The sequence below is a fragment of the Tenrec ecaudatus genome, chromosome 16, assembly GCF_050624435.1.
Source record: "Tenrec ecaudatus isolate mTenEca1 chromosome 16, mTenEca1.hap1, whole genome shotgun sequence".
NCBI lineage: Eukaryota > Metazoa > Chordata > Mammalia > Afrosoricida > Tenrecidae > Tenrec > Tenrec ecaudatus.
In genome coordinates this window covers 78,727,405-78,745,644 of record NC_134545.1, presented here as the reverse complement: position 1 = coordinate 78,745,644, position 18,240 = coordinate 78,727,405, and the positions used below count along the sequence as shown (strand labels likewise).

General features: G+C 47.4%; 1 protein-coding gene and 1 non-coding gene across 2 annotated transcripts in view; both read right to left on the bottom strand.

The window, feature by feature from the left end:
- Positions 1-11,184, bottom strand: part of PDE6C (phosphodiesterase 6C) — a 49,891-nt gene extending 38,707 nt beyond the window's left edge. Inside the window, exons 1-3 of the mRNA XM_075534044.1 lie at positions 10,705-11,184; positions 817-969; positions 619-708 (exon numbers count right to left, since the gene is read on the bottom strand). Of these exons, the coding sequence (XP_075390159.1) occupies positions 619-708; positions 817-969; positions 10,705-11,184 (723 nt within the window). The remainder of the gene's footprint in view (positions 1-618; positions 709-816; positions 970-10,704) is intronic.
- Positions 11,185-16,669: 5,485 nt separating this feature from the next.
- On the bottom strand, positions 16,670-16,799 carry LOC142430104 (small nucleolar RNA SNORA51). Its single transcript, XR_012780576.1, has one exon. It is a non-coding gene; the product is annotated as a small nucleolar RNA SNORA51 (small nucleolar RNA).
- Between the last annotated feature and the right edge of the window lie 1,441 nt (positions 16,800-18,240).

Here is an 18,240-nt window from a genome sequence, read left to right as displayed (position 1 = left end):
GTCCCCCCCTTCACTGCACTGATGAAAACCGAAGTCTACAGCAGTCCAGCCTCAGGTATGCTGGTTAGCAGCTCTGTGTTCTTTATCTCGCGGCTTGTGGAGGCAACTGGCTTCAGAAGAGTGATCTGCTCCTCAAGTCAATTGCTAGCATGCCATGTGGATTAATTCACTGAATAGTCATAGCCATTAGGTGAGTCAAGTGCTACTGTTATTATCACGAGTTCATGAGTGACGAATTCAACCAAGAACTCAGGTATCCACATAGGAAAGCCAAACCGGTTACACGCACAAATGGAATATCCGGCCACCGGTGTCATTGCGAGACTTCTTTGTTCCCTTCGAACATAGTAGTGTTTGCAATGAATGCCTGAGACCAATCGTGTCATTGGTGAGAAGTGGGCCATCAAGTGGACATTACTAGCCTGATCCTTTTGTGCAAGGAAAATTGGATGGTGGGAGGAGGAGAGACCGGGAGCGGACTCTCATGAAAGAAAGTTGAGGGATTTGCTCCATGGACTCCAACCCGCATGAGAGTAGAGGAGGGACCTGCAGTAGTTGTCTCGGGTCCATTTGGAAAGACACATGAGCATGGCTTGGTGAACAGCACCTTCCCTTTACCTGACTTCTTCGGGACTCAACACTGTACAGGTAGTTGGTATGATGCAGCTTTAGGATGACGGCAACAAAATTGAGGTACTTGGAAAAGACCTACGGATGGCAGAGAAAAGCAAACTGTGATTGTGACATCTTTCCTTCCGCGATACAGAGAAATACAATTCCGGTATCTCCCACTTGGAGGCCCCGCGCTGGCCCTACCTCTTCATCCTGTTTCAGGAACTCAGATGCGTTTCCTTTGTTCAGTGCCATGACCACAGCAAGCACCTCCTTGCCCATCATAATCGGGGTGGCCAGCAGGTTCCTGGTGGTGTATCCAGTGCGCTTATCCATGTAGTCCGAAAAATGACTGTTCTGGAAGAAGCATTCACACATCGGCCAAAGCAGCACAGGCCCAAAGCGTGTGCTCTGGAATGCCCCACATGCGAGGGACACACCAGCGGGGCCCCAGCAAGGAGTCCCACCCAACTCCTCCATCTTGTGACCACAAAGGATGCCTGGGAAGGTAGGGAACTAAATGCCATTTTGGTAACAGAGAGGTCGGCGGTTCAAACTCACCAGCCGCTCTATGAGAGAAACAGGAGGCTGTCTGCTCCTAATTGACAGTCTGGAAATCCTAAGGAGCAGTTTTACTCTGGATCCCTTTGAATCACAATTGACTTGAACGCACTGGGTTGGTTTGTTTTTTAAGGGAGCCAAATGCAGCCCCTCACCCAGACCTACACTCTTCCCAAACTCCCAAAGTGGAAACGCATAGCCCAGCTACTAGGAGGCAGCATTGAACAACGGCTAAGAGCATTCTAGCCGTGTGAGCCTGGGATATCACTTCACCTCGTTGGATCCTGGTTTTCTATCTGGAAATGGGGGATTCGCAGAATCTACTTCATGTGGACATGGGCCAAGCTCCAAACCAAACTCGATGCCATCGAGTCAATGCTGAGTCTACGTGGCACACTGTGGGTTTCTGAGACAGTCACTGTTCACAGGAGTAGAAGCCCGGTCTTTCTCCCGAGGACCTACTGGCGGAGCTGCCGGCCGTGCAGCGAATTGCAGTCCAATGTAGAAAGACGACAGCACCAAGACCCCTCAGCATGGGTAGAGCACTTAGAAAAATGTCTGCCACACTGGGGGGTCCAGTACCGGGGAGAGAAACACAGGGACATTTTGGTGGACCCCCTGGGATGAGAAACCGTCTCCCTCCCCTCCTTGTATATAATGGTCACGGTGTGTTTAACAAAACATGTGTCTCCTTCACCGATTTTAAGTGTGTAATTCATTGAGCAGTTGTTCTCTCTGGGCCATCTGCTTCTAAGTCCTGGGATATCGAATCCCTTCAGATGGCTGGAGAAGGTGAATCTGGCTGCACTTCATCTTGAGGGCGGCCTCAGGTGTCAGAGAGACCCTTTTGCCCAAGGGCCAGCACAGTGCCCCCCAAAGCCACTTTTCTTTCCAGCCGACTTTTTCTGTTACTGCCTCTCTCTGCTTCCTCAGTCTGGGACATCTCCAGATTCCCTTCGGTTCTTTTTTCTTAATCCATCACTTGCCTGGGCCAGCTCACAGCCCGTTATCCTCCTGACCGCTGGCCCACTCTGCGTCGTAATCATCTGCATTTCCGCAGCCGTCCTGGGCATGAGGCGATCCTCAGAATAGCAGAAACACCCCCCCAGGAACGAAGCCAGTGAGCCTGCTTTGCAAAGACACACAGCTCTGTGCTTTCAAAAACTCGATGCCAGCTAGATTCCAAACGCAAGAAAATCACCTTCATTCCAAGTTGCTGTGTGGGGAAAATGAATCATCGGCTTCAATGTTAATGCGGTTCGTTTTCCTGCATCTGAAAGTCGTGCAGCAGCCCTCTGCCAAAGCAGAGTATCGCTGTCCACATGTGTGGGGGGAAATATTTAGAGCGGCAAGATGCCTGGCCTCCTCTTCCCATATTAGCTTTGTTAATCCTGATGAGACACCAATGACCCTTGAGATCAGGAGGCAGAGAGAGAGGAGGGGAGGGGAAGAGAGCTATCAGAACTAGTCAATTATTGAATCCTTAGACTGCTTGTTAAACCACAAACCAGAATCAGGAATTCAAGAGTCGTGGAACTTTTCCACAAATGTTTTGAAGCCCCTGTATAGTTAACAGACAGCTTTCTCCTTGGGAAAAGCAAAATTTAACCCACATCTCTTTGTGTTTCCTGCTTTCAGCCCAAGTTTCCCTGCCTTTCGTCTTTAACAAAAGATGCATTCCTGAACCAACTTGCAAGGTAGATAAACATGGAAGGCACGGTGCTGAGCCAAGTAAGTCCGTCACAAACTGGCAGTGCCATTTTCAGGAAATAACACGGATAGGGATATCTATACAGAGCCCAACGGTCCACGGGGGTAAAGGATGGGGCGGAGAGGGGGCTTTATTCCCCAGAGAGCAGGCCCTGTTGATGGGAGAGGTAGCACTGAGGGCGGGGGGCGGGGTGTGTGCCACTGACTAATGTGAATGATGCCAATGAACGTACACCAGAAAGAGGACAGATTGGTAAAAGGCTATGTTATATATCACTTTGGGGGGAAAAAAAACACAAGAAAAATGGAGAGAGAGAGAGGAACAAGAGAAAAAAACAGAGATTACAGATGCTCTCAGAGGATTAGCTTTCTTGGTTTGAGGGTTCAGGGTCAGAGTCTCATGGGACAATTCAGTCAATTTCCACAATGTAGTTCACAAAGTTTATGTTCTATCTTAGCTTGATAAGAAGTGCCTGGGGTCTTAAAAGCTTTCAAGTAACCAGCGAAGGTGCAACCATTGGTTTCTATTTGTCCAGAGCAAAAGGGAAAAATAGGAAACCCAGGAATCCATGACTGTAGGACCAAGTGTCTCCAGGAACTGGGGCCTCCTCTATCTTGAGTCCAGAACCAGCACTTCAGCTGGCTAGTGTCCAGCTGCCCCCCCTGAACATTCTGATCAGAGACAAAATCAATGGATGATATAGAAAGGGAGAGAAATGCAGACAGAACTTCAAGTTCTCAAAGCATTCCTTCATGCTGGACTTACTGAGATGGGAGGGAGCCTGAATCTACTGCTCTGGGATACACCAAACCTTGAACCCAAACAAGCTCCTGGAGGAACCCTTTGACCAAATAACATGTTAGCTCAAGAAGTAAAGATCAACACCCTTGAGTAGACTCAGCTTAGGGTCCCAGCCCTGCCACTTCCTGCCTGAACTGGCCTTGGGCTCCAAACTCACTGCCATCAAGCGGATTCCCATAGGGACCCGATAGGAAAAGATAGGACCACCCTATGAGTTTCTGGGACTGTCACTCTTTATAGGGGTAGAAAGCCTCGTCTGAGACTGTAACTCATTACAGTAGAAAGCCTTTCTCCTGCAGAGTGCCTGGTGGTTCCAAACTGCCGACCTTGTGGTTAGCAGCCCAACACGTAACTACTATCCACAGACCTACTTTCATTGAGACTCACGGAGGTGGAAACATCAGCTCACGGGTCGTATAAGGCCTGAGAAATCATCAATCCCAGCTAACACCGCAAGCCTCTCCCCAAACAAGCAGTTCCAACCATCATATTAGGGGTGGGTTCGTTAAATGTTTGACTAGTATGGCCTACCAATAATGTTATAAATATCCAAATGGCCCTTGGCAGGAAAGAGTTTCCCTGCCCTTAATTTTTAGGATGGAAGAAAGAAGTGGTCTCCGGACTTTCTCCCCTGCTTTGTCTGAACCGAATAAGGTTGCAAAATCAGTTACCAACAAGTCAGTTCTGACTCATGGTGACCCACGTGTGTCAAGGACAAACTGCACACTGATTTGGGGTGAGGGTGGGGGGAGCAGAGTGGATCGCCAGGCCTTTCTTCTGAGGTTCCTCTGGGTGAACCTTCTGATTAGCAGCCGAAACACCCTCGTTCACCGCCATGGAGTCCAGGTGGAGTCACAGCCACCCTCTAGGAGAGCAGTTCTCACCCTGGGTGTCGCGACCCCGACACCCCCAGGTCTTACATCAGCCATGTGCATCACTCAGGACCTCCAAGGATGAGAAAGGGCTTCATAAAGTGTGAAGTACAATGTAAAAGGAGGGAGGATCAGAAATTTCATTTGAACACGGATTTCTCCGTTCATTGAAGATTTCACCACGGCTGCTAAGGTGGACCACCACTGCAAAAAAATGGGAGGTGGGACAGAGAGAGGGAGTGAGAATCAAGTCAGGAGGCAGAGAGTCTAATCCAGAACATCTCATGCGATGGCCAACATCAAGGGTCCCGGGGAAGAAACCCCATGTCCTCAGTGCCGGGTCTGCAAATCATGTCTAAGAACCTTCCTCTCTAGCATTCCACCACACATTTGAACTTCACTCCCTCCTGCTGCATTGCTCACCCTCTAGACGAGTGGTTTCCAGCATTATTAAGAATCACCTGGGGAGTCTTTAAAAGCGGGTGCCTAGGTCCCAGCCTCTGTAATTGGTCCATTGAGAAAATCAGTGTGTCAGTCTGGGTACTTTGTAGAAACAAATCCACAGAAACTCATGTATAAGAGAGAGTTTTATATAAAGGTTAAGTGCACATTAAGAAAACATCCCAACCCAGCGCTGCCCAAGCCCACAAGTTCAACATTAACCCATTAACCCATATGTCCAATGCCAATCCACAAAGTCCTCCTCCATCTCACAAAACAGATGCAATGATGCTGACTGCAGGAGGAAAGCCGAAACAGCGAGCTTGTAAGCATCTCAGTGCTGGCAGGGGTCTCCATGCAGCTGCTCCAGCACCCTGGGCTTCATCAGGGTAGCTCCAAGTGGCTTCTCCTCAGGGATGTCTTGCAGGAAGTGAGCCTTGCAAGCTAAAGCAGGAAACTGGCTAAGGCAGCTGCACCCTGGTCCAACCATCAGAAAGCCAGAGACCCAAGAACTTGAAAGGAGAGGCTCACTGAGCCATTTATCCCTCCGCCCTTCAATTAACCTCACATGTGTTTACCGGCCAGGTTGGCGCAATAAACTAACTAACTCAGTCAGATATCAGTATTTTTTTAACTCTCCCATTTGATTTTAATGGGTAGTCAGGATTGAAAACCACCATTCACAGCATCCCTGAGCAGTGCAAAGTGTTAATATAGTCACTGCGAAGGAGTTAAGAGGGTTGGAGATTTGAGCCCAGCCAGGGATACCTTGGAAGAAAAGTCTGACCATCTGCTTCCCCCAAACCAACCACTGCAAAACCCAGGGAGCACAGCTCTGCTCTCACATGTATGGGGCTGACATTGGGCACGGTTACCATGAGTCAGGGATGATTCAAGGACAATGGGTCTAAGGACAATGGGTCAAGGACAAGTGAGGTCCCTGGTCTCCCCTCAGAACTCAGGAGGGAAACTGTCTTCACCAACACACGTTGACACCCTGGGCCATGCCTAGAAGAGCTCAGAGTCCTCAGGGATTGGGAGACATGTGACATTTCCAAAGTGCCTGGTTTATCTGGAGACGCTTATCTGAGGCTGACCAAGGCCCCCAGGTCTTTTCAGTAGCTCTTTCCATTTCCAGCTGTGCAGCACTTAATGTCCGTGATGAATCAGAAACCCAAAGCTACCGCCATGGAGCTAAGTCCGACTCATGGAGACTCTGTAGGCTTCCCAAGTCTATAGAGCCATATCTTTAAGGGAGCAGGAACCTCCTCTTTCTCCCCTGGAGCAGCTGCCGTGCTTGAATCCTGGCCCGTGTGCTTAGCAGTCCAGCGCTCCCCCGACAGCCTCCAGGGCTCTTCCACATCCATGTACACCCTGTGAGAGAGGCTGCGACATGCTTTGGATGTCCGTGAACATGTTTAAATCACGAGCAATGGCATCCACTGCTTCTCCTTCTTCCCCTTTGTTTAGATTCTAAACAAATGAAATGTTCTAAACTTTAGAACCTTTTGTTTTATTTCCCAATCAAAACTTCTGCTGGGCCTCTTACTGCTGCTGCTACTACTCCTACTATTACTTGCACTGTTTGGGCTGCATTTGGACACCCTGATGCCCTTCATGGGAATCGTTTTCCATAGAAAAGTAGGCAGAGACAATACCACAACGCCCCAGAGATGCAAGCTACACATGACTGGGTGCTGCCACCTAAGAATGGAGCGTTTGCCTCTCTAGGGTAAATTTCATTCGTTAAGCAGATGAAGTTTGCATTAAAAGAATGATAGAAAGTATACTACAGAGCACATAAAACCAGCAGCATGGGTGTGTATTATGACTGTCAAGACATAGACATACTCCTGGCAGCTCCGTCTCGTTGTATAGGGATGTGATACATGTATGTTGCATGGGAGAAGCTATTATGCTCGCTGTGTCAGCTCATGTCCCTGTGTCCCTCTTTCCTACTGGGATTTCTGAACTTGACTCTCCACTTCTGTGACCATGGGCATACATGTAGTCAGAGGTTACCTGGTTACATGGCGCATACCTATATACGATTTTATTTTATTTTCACAACAAAACTGAGCTTTTTCATTAAAAAAAATACAACAGAAAGAAGTTCATTTACCCATGTCTTCTTTAAAAAAAAAATCAGAAACAAGAATCCATCCTGGACATCCTTTTCTGAAGTGTGATGGCCTAGTAATTTTGGAGAAACTGAAGCACGTTCGCCAGAGAAGATGTCAGTCGGCATCTGCAAACCTAGTCTGCTAACTGGGGTCCCGAGAATGTTGCCCTAAGGATACCGGTCAGCTTTGTCACCTGAAGCAGCTGCAGTGAGCCTCGGAAGCAAGCTGAAACAAGCTTAAAGTCGCTTCGCAGAGGCTCGTAAAGGACGCGTGTGTCCAGCAGCCAGCCTTGCACCTGAGGGTGTCCTGTGGCTGTTTATCCATCACAGCGAATGGAATGCTGCCAATGTCTGATGACATCTGCCTCTTCTGGACCTCGACAGCCCGCCTCCTCTAATCAGCTTCAGAAGGCATGTGAAGATTATCCCCCAGGCGTGGCGTGAGTACAAGGTCCTTGCCCCGCCCCACCCCCATTTAACTCCATCCCCTCCTGGTCCACTGCTCTTCTCTTCCTTACTCACCCCAAACCAACAAACCCGTTGCTGTTCTGGGGGCTCTGACTCACAGCAGCCTCCTGTCTGTCAGAGTACAACTGTCTGTCTTCCATCAGCTTTTCAATGGCTGGCTTCTCAGCAGCAGGTCAGCGGGCCTTTCCTCTGAGCTGCCTCTGGGTGGATTCCAATGTCCAGCCTTTAGGTTAGCAGTCAAACACATCAAGTATTTGCACCGCCCAGGCACTCCTTGTCTTTAGATGAAATCATGTTGTTTACAACAATCAGGGCTGGTGAGGGAAGTTCGGCTTGGGATCTGTGGTTCTTGATGAGTGGATGGGCTGTGGCTAATTTACATTTTTCCCTCTTTGTCTATTTGTATTTTGTCATTTCCCCCCTGAAGCAAACATATATATTAGAGTGACAAGAAGAAAAATATATATAAACTTTTGATTTTTAAGGGACCATAAATATGCCTTATATTTGTGAACTATTGAGGGGAGACCAAAAAAACGGAATTTATTTTCCAAAGCTATGGATTTAATTTTTTTTTTTTTTACAAAACAACCTTATCACCTTCAAAGTACTCTCCATTACACTTAATACATTTGTCAAAATCTGCAATTCCATTCTTGGAAACATTTTTTCAAACTCATCTATTTGGATAGCTGACAGCACCTCCCTCATTTTTTTTCATCATCTCTTCCATGTCATCAAATATCTGTCCTCTCATTTCCCTCTTCATTCATGGAAATAAAAGAAGTGGTGTGGAGTGAGGTCAGGTGAGTAAGGTGCATGGGGCAAGAGTCATGCTGTTCCCCCCCCCCAAAAATGCGCACTTGAGATGTCTGCATGAGTAGGTGCTTTGTTGTGGTGACAAAACCAATCCCCCATCTGCCACAAATCAGGCCTTTTTTTTTTGTTATGTCACACACTGTTACACAATCTTTTCAGAACCTCTAAATAGAAAGCTTGATTAATAGTCTGACCTAGTGGAATGAACTCCAAATGCACTATTCCCTGCACATTAAAAAAAATAGCATTGTCTTGATCTTTTATTTGACTTGACGAGCTTTGGGGGGGCAAGGTGACGATGGCATCTTCCATTGGCTTGATTGATGTTGGGTTTGGGTCATCATAGCAGGCTCATCACCACTAACGGTCATGGGAAAAAAATGTCTGGGTCGCTCTGGACCTGTTCTTTCAAAGCACAACATGTTTCCAGTTGGTGCTGGTTTTCCTGGTCAGGCAGAACCCCAGACACAAATTCCACAGCAACCATTCTCACTCCCAAATCTTCCCTTAAAATTCGCTGGACCAAATTCCCAGATAGTCCAGATAACGTCCCTATTTCTTCAATGGTCTGCCATTGGTCTTAGAGGACAAATGCACAAATTGTGTTGGCATTTTCATTCATCCAGGAAGTTGATGGACTTCCAGATGAAGTTTGTCATCGATTGACATTTTGCCTTTTTTGAAATGAGAAAACCATTCTTAAACTCAAGTTTTTCCCATAGCGCTGTCCTGGTAAGCTGCGTTCAACATCACAAACGTTTCTGCAGCATTTTTCCCGTGCAGGAGACAAAATTTCACTTAAATCAGCCATCAGAAAGAAAAAAAAAATGAGGTTCAAGCGAAAGCACTTTTACAAAAAAATTCACTGTGACCAGAGAGAACCTTGCTAGGGGACACCACTGGGTGCACTAACTCAGAGCAGAGTTCCTGGAGGCTCGCTATGAAAGCTCCGCCCAGCAGAACTTTTTTACATTTTGTGATTTTGGAGGGGTAACCCCTCGTATGTAGTTGACCTTCGTTCCTTCGTTGAAGGGGATGGGGACAAGGTTGTGTGTCACAAAAGAAGTTAAGTCAGTTTCCATTTTACTTTTTCTCCTTTTTATAACCACACGGGTCTGTATTTAGGTCTGCTGGGAAATAAATCTGGAGAGTTAAAACTCAGAAGGCTGCGAAACTTCTCGCTCTCTTTTTAATTTTATTCATCCCGCCGCCCTTTCACTTGTGGCCTATGACACATACAAAGACAAGGCGCGCTGTGTGTAGGTGCACAGCCCGTCTCATGCAACAGTGACAATATCCCAGGAAACATCCCGAGTCTGTGGTTCTTCCTTTCGCGTCTTTCCCCACAGGACTTCCCTCCTGACTGCTCTGCCTTTGCCTCTCCTTTGCACACACCCTGGCCATTTGTATGAAAACCTTTTGTTCCCTTTATAAAGATGGTGTCCTGAAACACTTCTCCTGGTCTTCCTGCTGATGGCTGAGTGAGTGGGTGAGGAAGGTGGTGAGCCGGCACTCAATCACCACACGCATTCACATGGTGAATGATTTTTTCCGCGGCTCAATGTGGGCAGCTGACCTTCCAAATGGTATCCTTTGCCCTGTGGCACATCGGATCTAGAGACGAATCAAATTTTAGGAGCCCGTCTCTTCCAAACAGCTGTGACTTCAGAGGGTCGGGAGGAGGGGAGGAATATTAGGGAGCAGTTCATACATCTACGAGCTCTCCAGTGGGGGGAGGGGGTGCTTTGTTAGTGTCGTTCAGAAAAGAAGCCCCTCAGAGCTGCTGGACTAGGAGGTGGAAACGGAATAAACCCCAAATCGCTCTGGCTCATGGTGATCCCACAGGGCAGAGTCGAACTGCTCCTGAGGGTTTCCCAAAAGGAATCGTTTCAGTAGACAACCTCATCGTTTTAACCCATAGAGCAGCGGATGAGTTTGAACCTCTGACCTTGCAGTTAGCAGCCCAATGGTCAATCCACTGAAGCAACCGGGGCTCCTTGGGGCATACACGAGGCCCCATAAAGTGGGAAACATTACATGGGACATACTTAGTCCCCCTCCCCATGCAAAAAAAAAAAAGAAAGTTCATATTTTTAATCTGAAATTCACCTTTAACTAGGCATCCTGCATTTTTATTTACTCAATCCGACATTGCTGGGCCTGGATGTTCTTCTTCATGACCTCCACACCCCAGGTTAGAGCCAAACCAGTGCCACAGGATGGGCCCTGGACCATCGCTCTCCTTCCCTGGACCACACATGACCTCCACTCGGCCCTGCTGCCCTACGGACACCTACCTTTTTCACATCTGGGACATTGAGGGCTTTCTTCGTGTGAGCAACCCAGCCCACAATCCCGGTGTTCAACGGAAATACCACTTCTTTCTCGGGGCCCACAAGGGTGTCCTCAAACTTGGAGGCTGGGGTGACGTCCAGCAGCCTGGAGGCCACCTCCGGCGTGCCGTTGCGGGCCCGGCAGAGGAACAAGCTGCAGCGCTCAGCCCCCAGCAGCTGGGCCAGCCTCTGCAGGGCCCTGTGTACCACCGGCTCCATGCCGCTCGCCTCCTCCAGCATCAAGAGCAGCAGCTCCCAGCACACGGTCGCTTCCTCCACCTGGCTAAGTTCTGAGAAGGAGGCGCTGGTCGTGATGGCCAACAGGCTGTTCTGGAAGATTCCTGCCAGCACCTCCACCCGCAGCTTCTTATTGAAGTACTCCTTGGTAAAGCTGGGATTTTCCTCAAGGTATTTCTCTACAACGTCTTGGCTTACCTCACTCATGGTGCAGCTTGCTTTTCTGGGGCTGGTCAGCCCTCGCAGTACTGCACCCTGAGGTCGCGTGCCTAGGAGGAAATACGTCCTGGTCAAAAACCATAAGCAGCACCTCATAGAAACCACAGAGGTCAGGCCTCCCAGGAGCTTTGAGGACTTGCGATGTGACAGAAGGCCCTGGCTTAGGGTGGGACTCGGGAAGCAGAGGATTAAAGAGTTGCTCGGGGCACTAAATCCCTAAGTAGTATTAGCTCATAAGTCCTCAGAGAAGCCTCAGAGCATCTGAGATCAGCCAGACAAGTGGCGAACTGCAATGTCTATTGGGAAAATAAGGGACTATGACTGCTGTCCACAGCAACAAGGAGTCGCGGGCAGACCCAGGCATTCTATTAGCAACAGCAAGTGTCAACTGGACCTGCTCCCCCTCCCTACACGCAAGGCAATCTATTTAGACCTCAGAAGCGTTTTCCGAAGAACAAGCCTTGAACTTGCCACTAGAGTAGTGAACATGACAGGATACATGCCAGGGATTCAGGCCGAATCAAGCCACAACCGAAGCAATAATCCTTGTCAAGATTTGGTAGAAAGGGATTAATTAAAACCCCCTCCCAGGGGGACGAATAACGGAAAAGTGGGTGAGGGGCGATGGAGGACGATGCAAAATATGGGAAAAAATAATATATAACTTATCAAGGACTTGTGAGGGAGGGCAGGCAGGGGGAGAGAATGAGAAGAAATCAGGGGCTCAATTGGGAAGAGAATGCTTTGAAAATGATGATGGCGGCCTATGTGCAAATGTGCTTGACACACTGGAGGACTGGATGGATCGTGTAACAGCCCCCAATAAAGTATTTTTTTCAAGGATTAGGAGAAAGACAAGCCTTCTACTCTCAGAAAGAGTAACAGTCTCGGAAACTCGGAGAAGCAGGTCTACCCTGTCCTCTAGGCTTGCAGTGAGTCAGCGGCCACTCCATGTTTTCTTGTCAAGATAAGTGGTCACCAAAGGCAACCCACACGGCTGCTAACTGGGCTTTCCTGCTGAGCTTCTTCCTTTGGAATTTGTTCTCCACGGTAAGAGTGGAACAGGATGCATTTTGCTGCAAGGTACAGCCTGCTTGGCTCTCCTGGGTAAGAGCCGTCTTTTCCGTTGTGAGGATCTTCACTGCCTCGGGGGCTCTGGCTGCCTGGGGGGGCTCTGGCTGCCTGGGGGGGCTCTGGCTGCCTGGGGGAGGCTCTGGCTGCCTTGAGGTGCTCTGGCTGCCTTGGGGGGCTCTGGCTGCCTGGGGGGGACTCTGGCTGCCTTGGGGGGCTCTGGCTGCAGGAGGAGCACTTAGCACTACTCTGCTTTGTTTAATGTTCGGCTTATCAAGGTTTTGCACTTATTAAGCACGTCTCCCAAATATTTAAACACTATTGTGCAACTCATAAATCAAACTCCACATTTCATGAACCAATGTTCTTGAATAGATAAATGCTGGTCACCTTACGCAAGGTCGTTCTAGCATTTCGGCGGCAAAGCCACAGTGACAAGCCCACTGTGATGAATTCTCTTCACTTAGAACCACACACGAAGCGTGATAGTGACTCTAGACATTCACATTTGAACTGCGTTCAAAGTGTCAACTGGGTGGATTCCATTTCATTCTCAAAATGTAATGCTTTACCTCACCAGCAAGAGTGACAAGACTCTTGTTAGGGCTGAAGGAAACGAGAACAATCGGAGCTGCAAGTCGGAGCTTATGGACGGTAAAAACAAACCTGGGAACATGATTTTCTTGGGGGGGGGCAGGGAATCACAGGGGCTGCTGGTTGAGCTGTGCCCCTTCTCATGGTCCAGGTTGACGTGGTATCTCAAAGGCCCGCTGCAGGCACATTCTTTCTGCTCCTTCCCTGTGTCACACTCCAGGAAGATCTCAGAAGGGTTTCTTTGGGTTACTCCCAACTCCTTCTTAGCATCTCATTATAATTAGAGGAAAGTACAGGTGACCGACCAGGTGAGAAGAGTTGAGTTGCCCACATTACCTCTCTTGTGGAACCACTCTGCTTGTGCATCCTGATCTGTAACAGCTTGGGATCTTCTTTCTATCTGATTATTTTGTGTGACCACAGGGCCATTCTTGCAAAAGTATATGTGATACTCACCGTTTCTTGATTCCATCCTTCCAACAGAGAGGAAAATGCCCATCTGTAATACATGGATGGGAAGAAAGAACAAACAGCATATCACAAGCTGAAAAACGCTGAAGGAAAAATTCACGCCTTGAGTTGCAATATTAAAGGATTCTGTGGGTAAACGAAGGAGTCTTGGTAGCTAGTGAGTTATGTGTTAGGCTGCTAACAGTAAGGTCAGCAGTGAGAACCTACCAGACTCTCCCAGGGAGAAAGACGAGGCTTTCGGTGCCCCCCAACCCCCGCAAAGATTTACAATTTCAGAAACCCAAAGAGGCAGTTCTACTCTGTGAGAGGCTCAGTATGAGTCAGAATTGACTCAATGGCAGTTATTATGGATAAAATACTGAAAAGTGTAAGCAAGAATCATCAAATGAAGATGGAAGGGGGATAAAAGAGAGAGTGAGAGAAGATGGAAGGAATATAGAGTCATTGTACCAAAAAGAATTGGTCAACATTCAACAGTTCAAGAAACAGCATATGATCAAGAACTCATGGCATTGAAGGAAGACATACAAGCTGCTGTGAAGACATTAGTGAAAAAAAAAGTTCTAGGAATTGATTGAATATCAACTGAAATGTTTAAACAAGATAATAATTCACTAGAAGCACTTGTGAGTCTGTCAGAAAAATTCGAAAGACCTGGTTGGAAGGAATCTATATTTGTGCCCATTCCACATTCCAACAGAATTTGGAAATTATCAAATTATATCATTAATATATCATTTACTGCCATTGTATTCTGTCATTGAATGTTATAGTCTGCCAGATGAACTAATAGGTCTGTCCTGGAAGACGTACACTAGAATGCTCCTTAAAAGCAAGGATGGTGAGACTTTGTCTCATGGACTATAAACATATTATCAGGAGAGCCCGGTCCTTGGAAAAGGCCACGAGGTTTGGTAGAGATTTGGTGAAAAAGAGGAATACCTTTGTGTTAGTCTGGGTAGACTAGAGAAATAAATTCATAGACACTTATATGTGTATAAGAAAGAACTTTATATACAAGAGCAATGGAATATTGAGAAAACATCCTAGCCCAGTTTAGATCAAGTTCATAAGTCCAATATTAGTCCATATGTCTGATACCATCTATAAAGTCCTCTTCAGCAGGACAATCACAGGCCAGTGGGTAGAAAGTCTTGTGGATCCAGTGGCAGTGGATGCATCTCAGCACTGGCATGGGTCTCCATGTGGCTTCTCCAGTTCCAGGCCTCTAGCATAGCTCCATGTGCCTTCTCCACAGGAATATCTGGCAGGGAGTAAGCATGTGTCCTACCTCCAACGAGCTGTTTATCTCCTTAGGACTCCAACTGAGGTCAGCAAGCTACGACCTGATTGACAGGCGAAGCTCCACCCCTTCACTCCTAAGTCTCAGACTGACAACAGATTATGTAGCTACCACAACCCTCAGTGAGATGGATGGACACAGTGACCAGCTACAAGCATAACAGTGATTGTGAGGATGGCGCGGGACTGGGCAGTGCTTCCTTCTGCTGTACATGAAGTCACATGCTGAGCCACCAGTGACTCCACAGCACCTAACAACAGCAGCAACATATTTCACAGAGCTGCAGAGAGTAGAAAAATAACAACCTCTATATATAAATAACCTAACAACAGCAGTAACATATTTCACAGAGCTGCAGATAGTAGAAAAATAACAACCTCTATAAATAAATAAAATAGGTTCCTATTTTCTTACGTATAATAATGAAAATCAATTTTAAAAAACCCAATCCATTATACTCAGTATCATTTTGTTTTTAGAGTAACTGGTACACGTATCTGCTCATTTTTTCCTAACAGATGTATCTTGATTGTCAAAGCGCCATATCAGCTACTGTGGTAGAGACTAGCCGCTCCGTCTGGCTACATGGTAGCATGATACTTCTCTGCCTCCCTACCTCCATGGGCCAACCATGTGACAAGTTCTGACCAATAGATTGTAGCCAACATGAAATTGATGACTTGGTAGCCATTGATAGACTTCATTGAAAAGATTAGTTTGGCTCTTCCTACCTGAAAACATTGACTAACCTTTCCATGTTTCTACCGTTCTGTAAGCACAGACTGGAGAGAAGTGATGCCGGTTCCTTGCCTTGTCTGTTAGAATGTGGGTGTTCATGTCCATTAGTACGCAATGCAGCTGCCTAGAAATGCCTCATATGTATAAATGATCTGGAAGGCTAAATGGAAGGCATGATTCCTTGTATTCGCTCTTTCAATCATGGCAAAACATGTTTCAGTGTTTTCGAGGGGTGATCTACTTGCTTGCTGTGGTGTTAGCGAAAGTTAGCACTACCTTCTGTTCCATGGAATCCTCCACATCTCAGCCGGGTAAGCCAATGAAAGATTGCTTCCCATCGACGTCTCCTCAGTCACCGGTGGAGACCCAGGCTGCTGGAGGCTCGGTCATCTTTCCACATGCGGCTGCTGCTGTCTTCTGGAGTCTGACCTCCAGGCAGCAGGCTGGGGGAGGGAGATTAGACTGCTAGCTTTTATGAGCCTCCTCTGGATGTGACAAACACCACTTTGCTCCATAAAGCTCCAATGGGAATCTGGCAGTCTCTGTCACAGCCGCAGCCGCCCCTTCCCAGCCCAGGTCCTACATTCTGGACAGAAATGCAAATTGTTTCATGGCTGGCCAGCCAGCTGCCTCTGGTACCACGACTATATCCTAAGAAGTTTTTTAAAAAAATACATATTTTATGAAGCAATGTCTTCCTTGTGGTGAAAGAAGTGAACATCTCTTGATGGAGCACCTACTAGGAGCAAGTCTCTTGGGAAGCCCTGTGGACAGGAGGGAGGGGCAGTGAATAGTAAGATGAAGGGAACATGACCTGTTCTGTCTGACATGAAGTCTGGAAAGGAGATGGGCTCTCGTGTGCATGATACGCAACCCTTAAGACGTCACTTAAAGCATATAGAACAAAACATAGTTTTTGTAAAGAAGACATTTTTATTTGCTGATCAAACACTAATACTATAGAACGTTTGGAAAGCACAAAGGAACAAATAACAAAAATACAATCTCATCACACAGAGATCTTCACCATGGACTCTTTTTTCTTTCCATGTATCTGTGTGTGTGTGTGTGTCCCTGGTAGTGTGTCGTGGTTACATGTTGGGCTGCTAAGCACAAGGCCAGCAGTTTGAAACCAGTTACTCCATGGGAGAAGGAGGGAGCTTCTACTCCCAAAAAGAGCTACAGTGTGGGAAACTCACATGGACAGTCCTACTCTGTCCTATGAGGGTCACTATGGGTCAGCATTGACTCAGTGGCAGTAAGTTTGGTTTAGGGATTTTCTTCTTCTTTTCAGTGCCATGTTGCTCCATTCACAACACAAACCAGGCGCAGGGCTTGGGTTGGGGTGTACACAGGGCACCTACTTTGCCTCCTTTTTCTAAAGAGTCAGTGCAAGAGCAACACCTGTGGTAAGCTTGAGGAGGCTCTGGCTTAGGTTTTTTTGGTGTGTGTGTGTGTCCAAAAAGTTGTTTTATGAGGATAAATCTGCACACTGAAGTTAAAAACATTAGTTGACCTGTATTGGTGTATTTGTAATCGTGAGGAAATCCAAGAGAGAATGCCAAAATAAACTGTTTTTCTTTGCTGGTATGGGAAGCGCTAATGTTCATGACTCATCATTCAGAGAGAGAGAGGGAGTGGTTAAGCCAACTTTTAAACACCTAATAAATAAATGAAAACATGTTGCGACAACAACAATTATCATAAAAACTGATTGAAATCCCCTAACACTTCTCAACATGTGGTGTGTGCAAGGACCGCCAGGTAAGTTTCAGGATCCTTGGTTGGAAGAGGCAGGGGGACTAGAACTTTCCTGGCGGTCATTACTGTCTGAAGGCAATCGGGTTTCCAGGACCTCTCAACTGCAGTAGGTGTGGAAGCAAAGGCCAGAAGATTTCTCACCTGAAATGTCCCGGAGGGCATCCAAGTACTGGATGGAAACACAGATGTGCTGGGGTTTGTTCTCACCCAGGTGGACAGATACATACACCTACGGCCACACACCAAGGCAACGGGCTCGCCCATTTCCTTGAACAGCTTGGGATTACACGTCGTAGGTTTAGACCCTGCGTGTTCCTAAACGTTGGCACGGTTGGGAACTAATGCATCGGTCGTGGTGCTCCTGGGATAGTCAAGATTCAAACAGAGCAGAGCAGGGGGAGAGAAGGTAGCAAGCAAGTAGAGGCGGAGTTCTTGTCTGGCAGGTGTCCAAAATGTTATTGGAAGGTGACCAGTGTCTGGTCGGGAGGCTCAGAAACAGTCCCAATACTTTAAAGGCCTAGTCTGAGGACCAATCAATTCTTTATTCCTGTCTGGTCATCATCCTTCTCCTCCCCACCCCCTCTTCTTTCACGTCTGGCTGCAATGGAAACGTCCACATCAGCTATATAATTATGGGGCCTTGGTGGCCCCTGGTGGCCCCTGGCAGTGAGTGTTTTGGTTCGGTTCGGTTTGGTGGCATAGTTGCTACGTCAGTGTTCAAAACCACCAGCTGCCCAGCCGGAGAAAGAGGAGGCTGTGACGCCTGTAAAGAGTTAACAGTCTTGGAGGGACAGTTACTGGTCACAAGGCCTGTTCTACCCTGTCCTACAGGGTCACGATGCGTGTATTCGGCCTGAGTGATGGCAGTGGGTGAGCTCTATCCAATTTGGAGACGCTAGGTCTCCACTGCTAACCAAAACGTTGGAGATGTAAGTCCACCACAGAGGCCTCAGGAGAAAGGCCTGGTGATCTACATCCTGTCCCCCCACACCAAACCAAATCGGTTTCGTTTTATTTTTCAGAGTTGAGCCAGATGAAAAAGCCACTGATATTGTATCCTTTCTTTGGCCATGCAATTGTTTTCATCTCAAAAGTTGCAGCTTCTG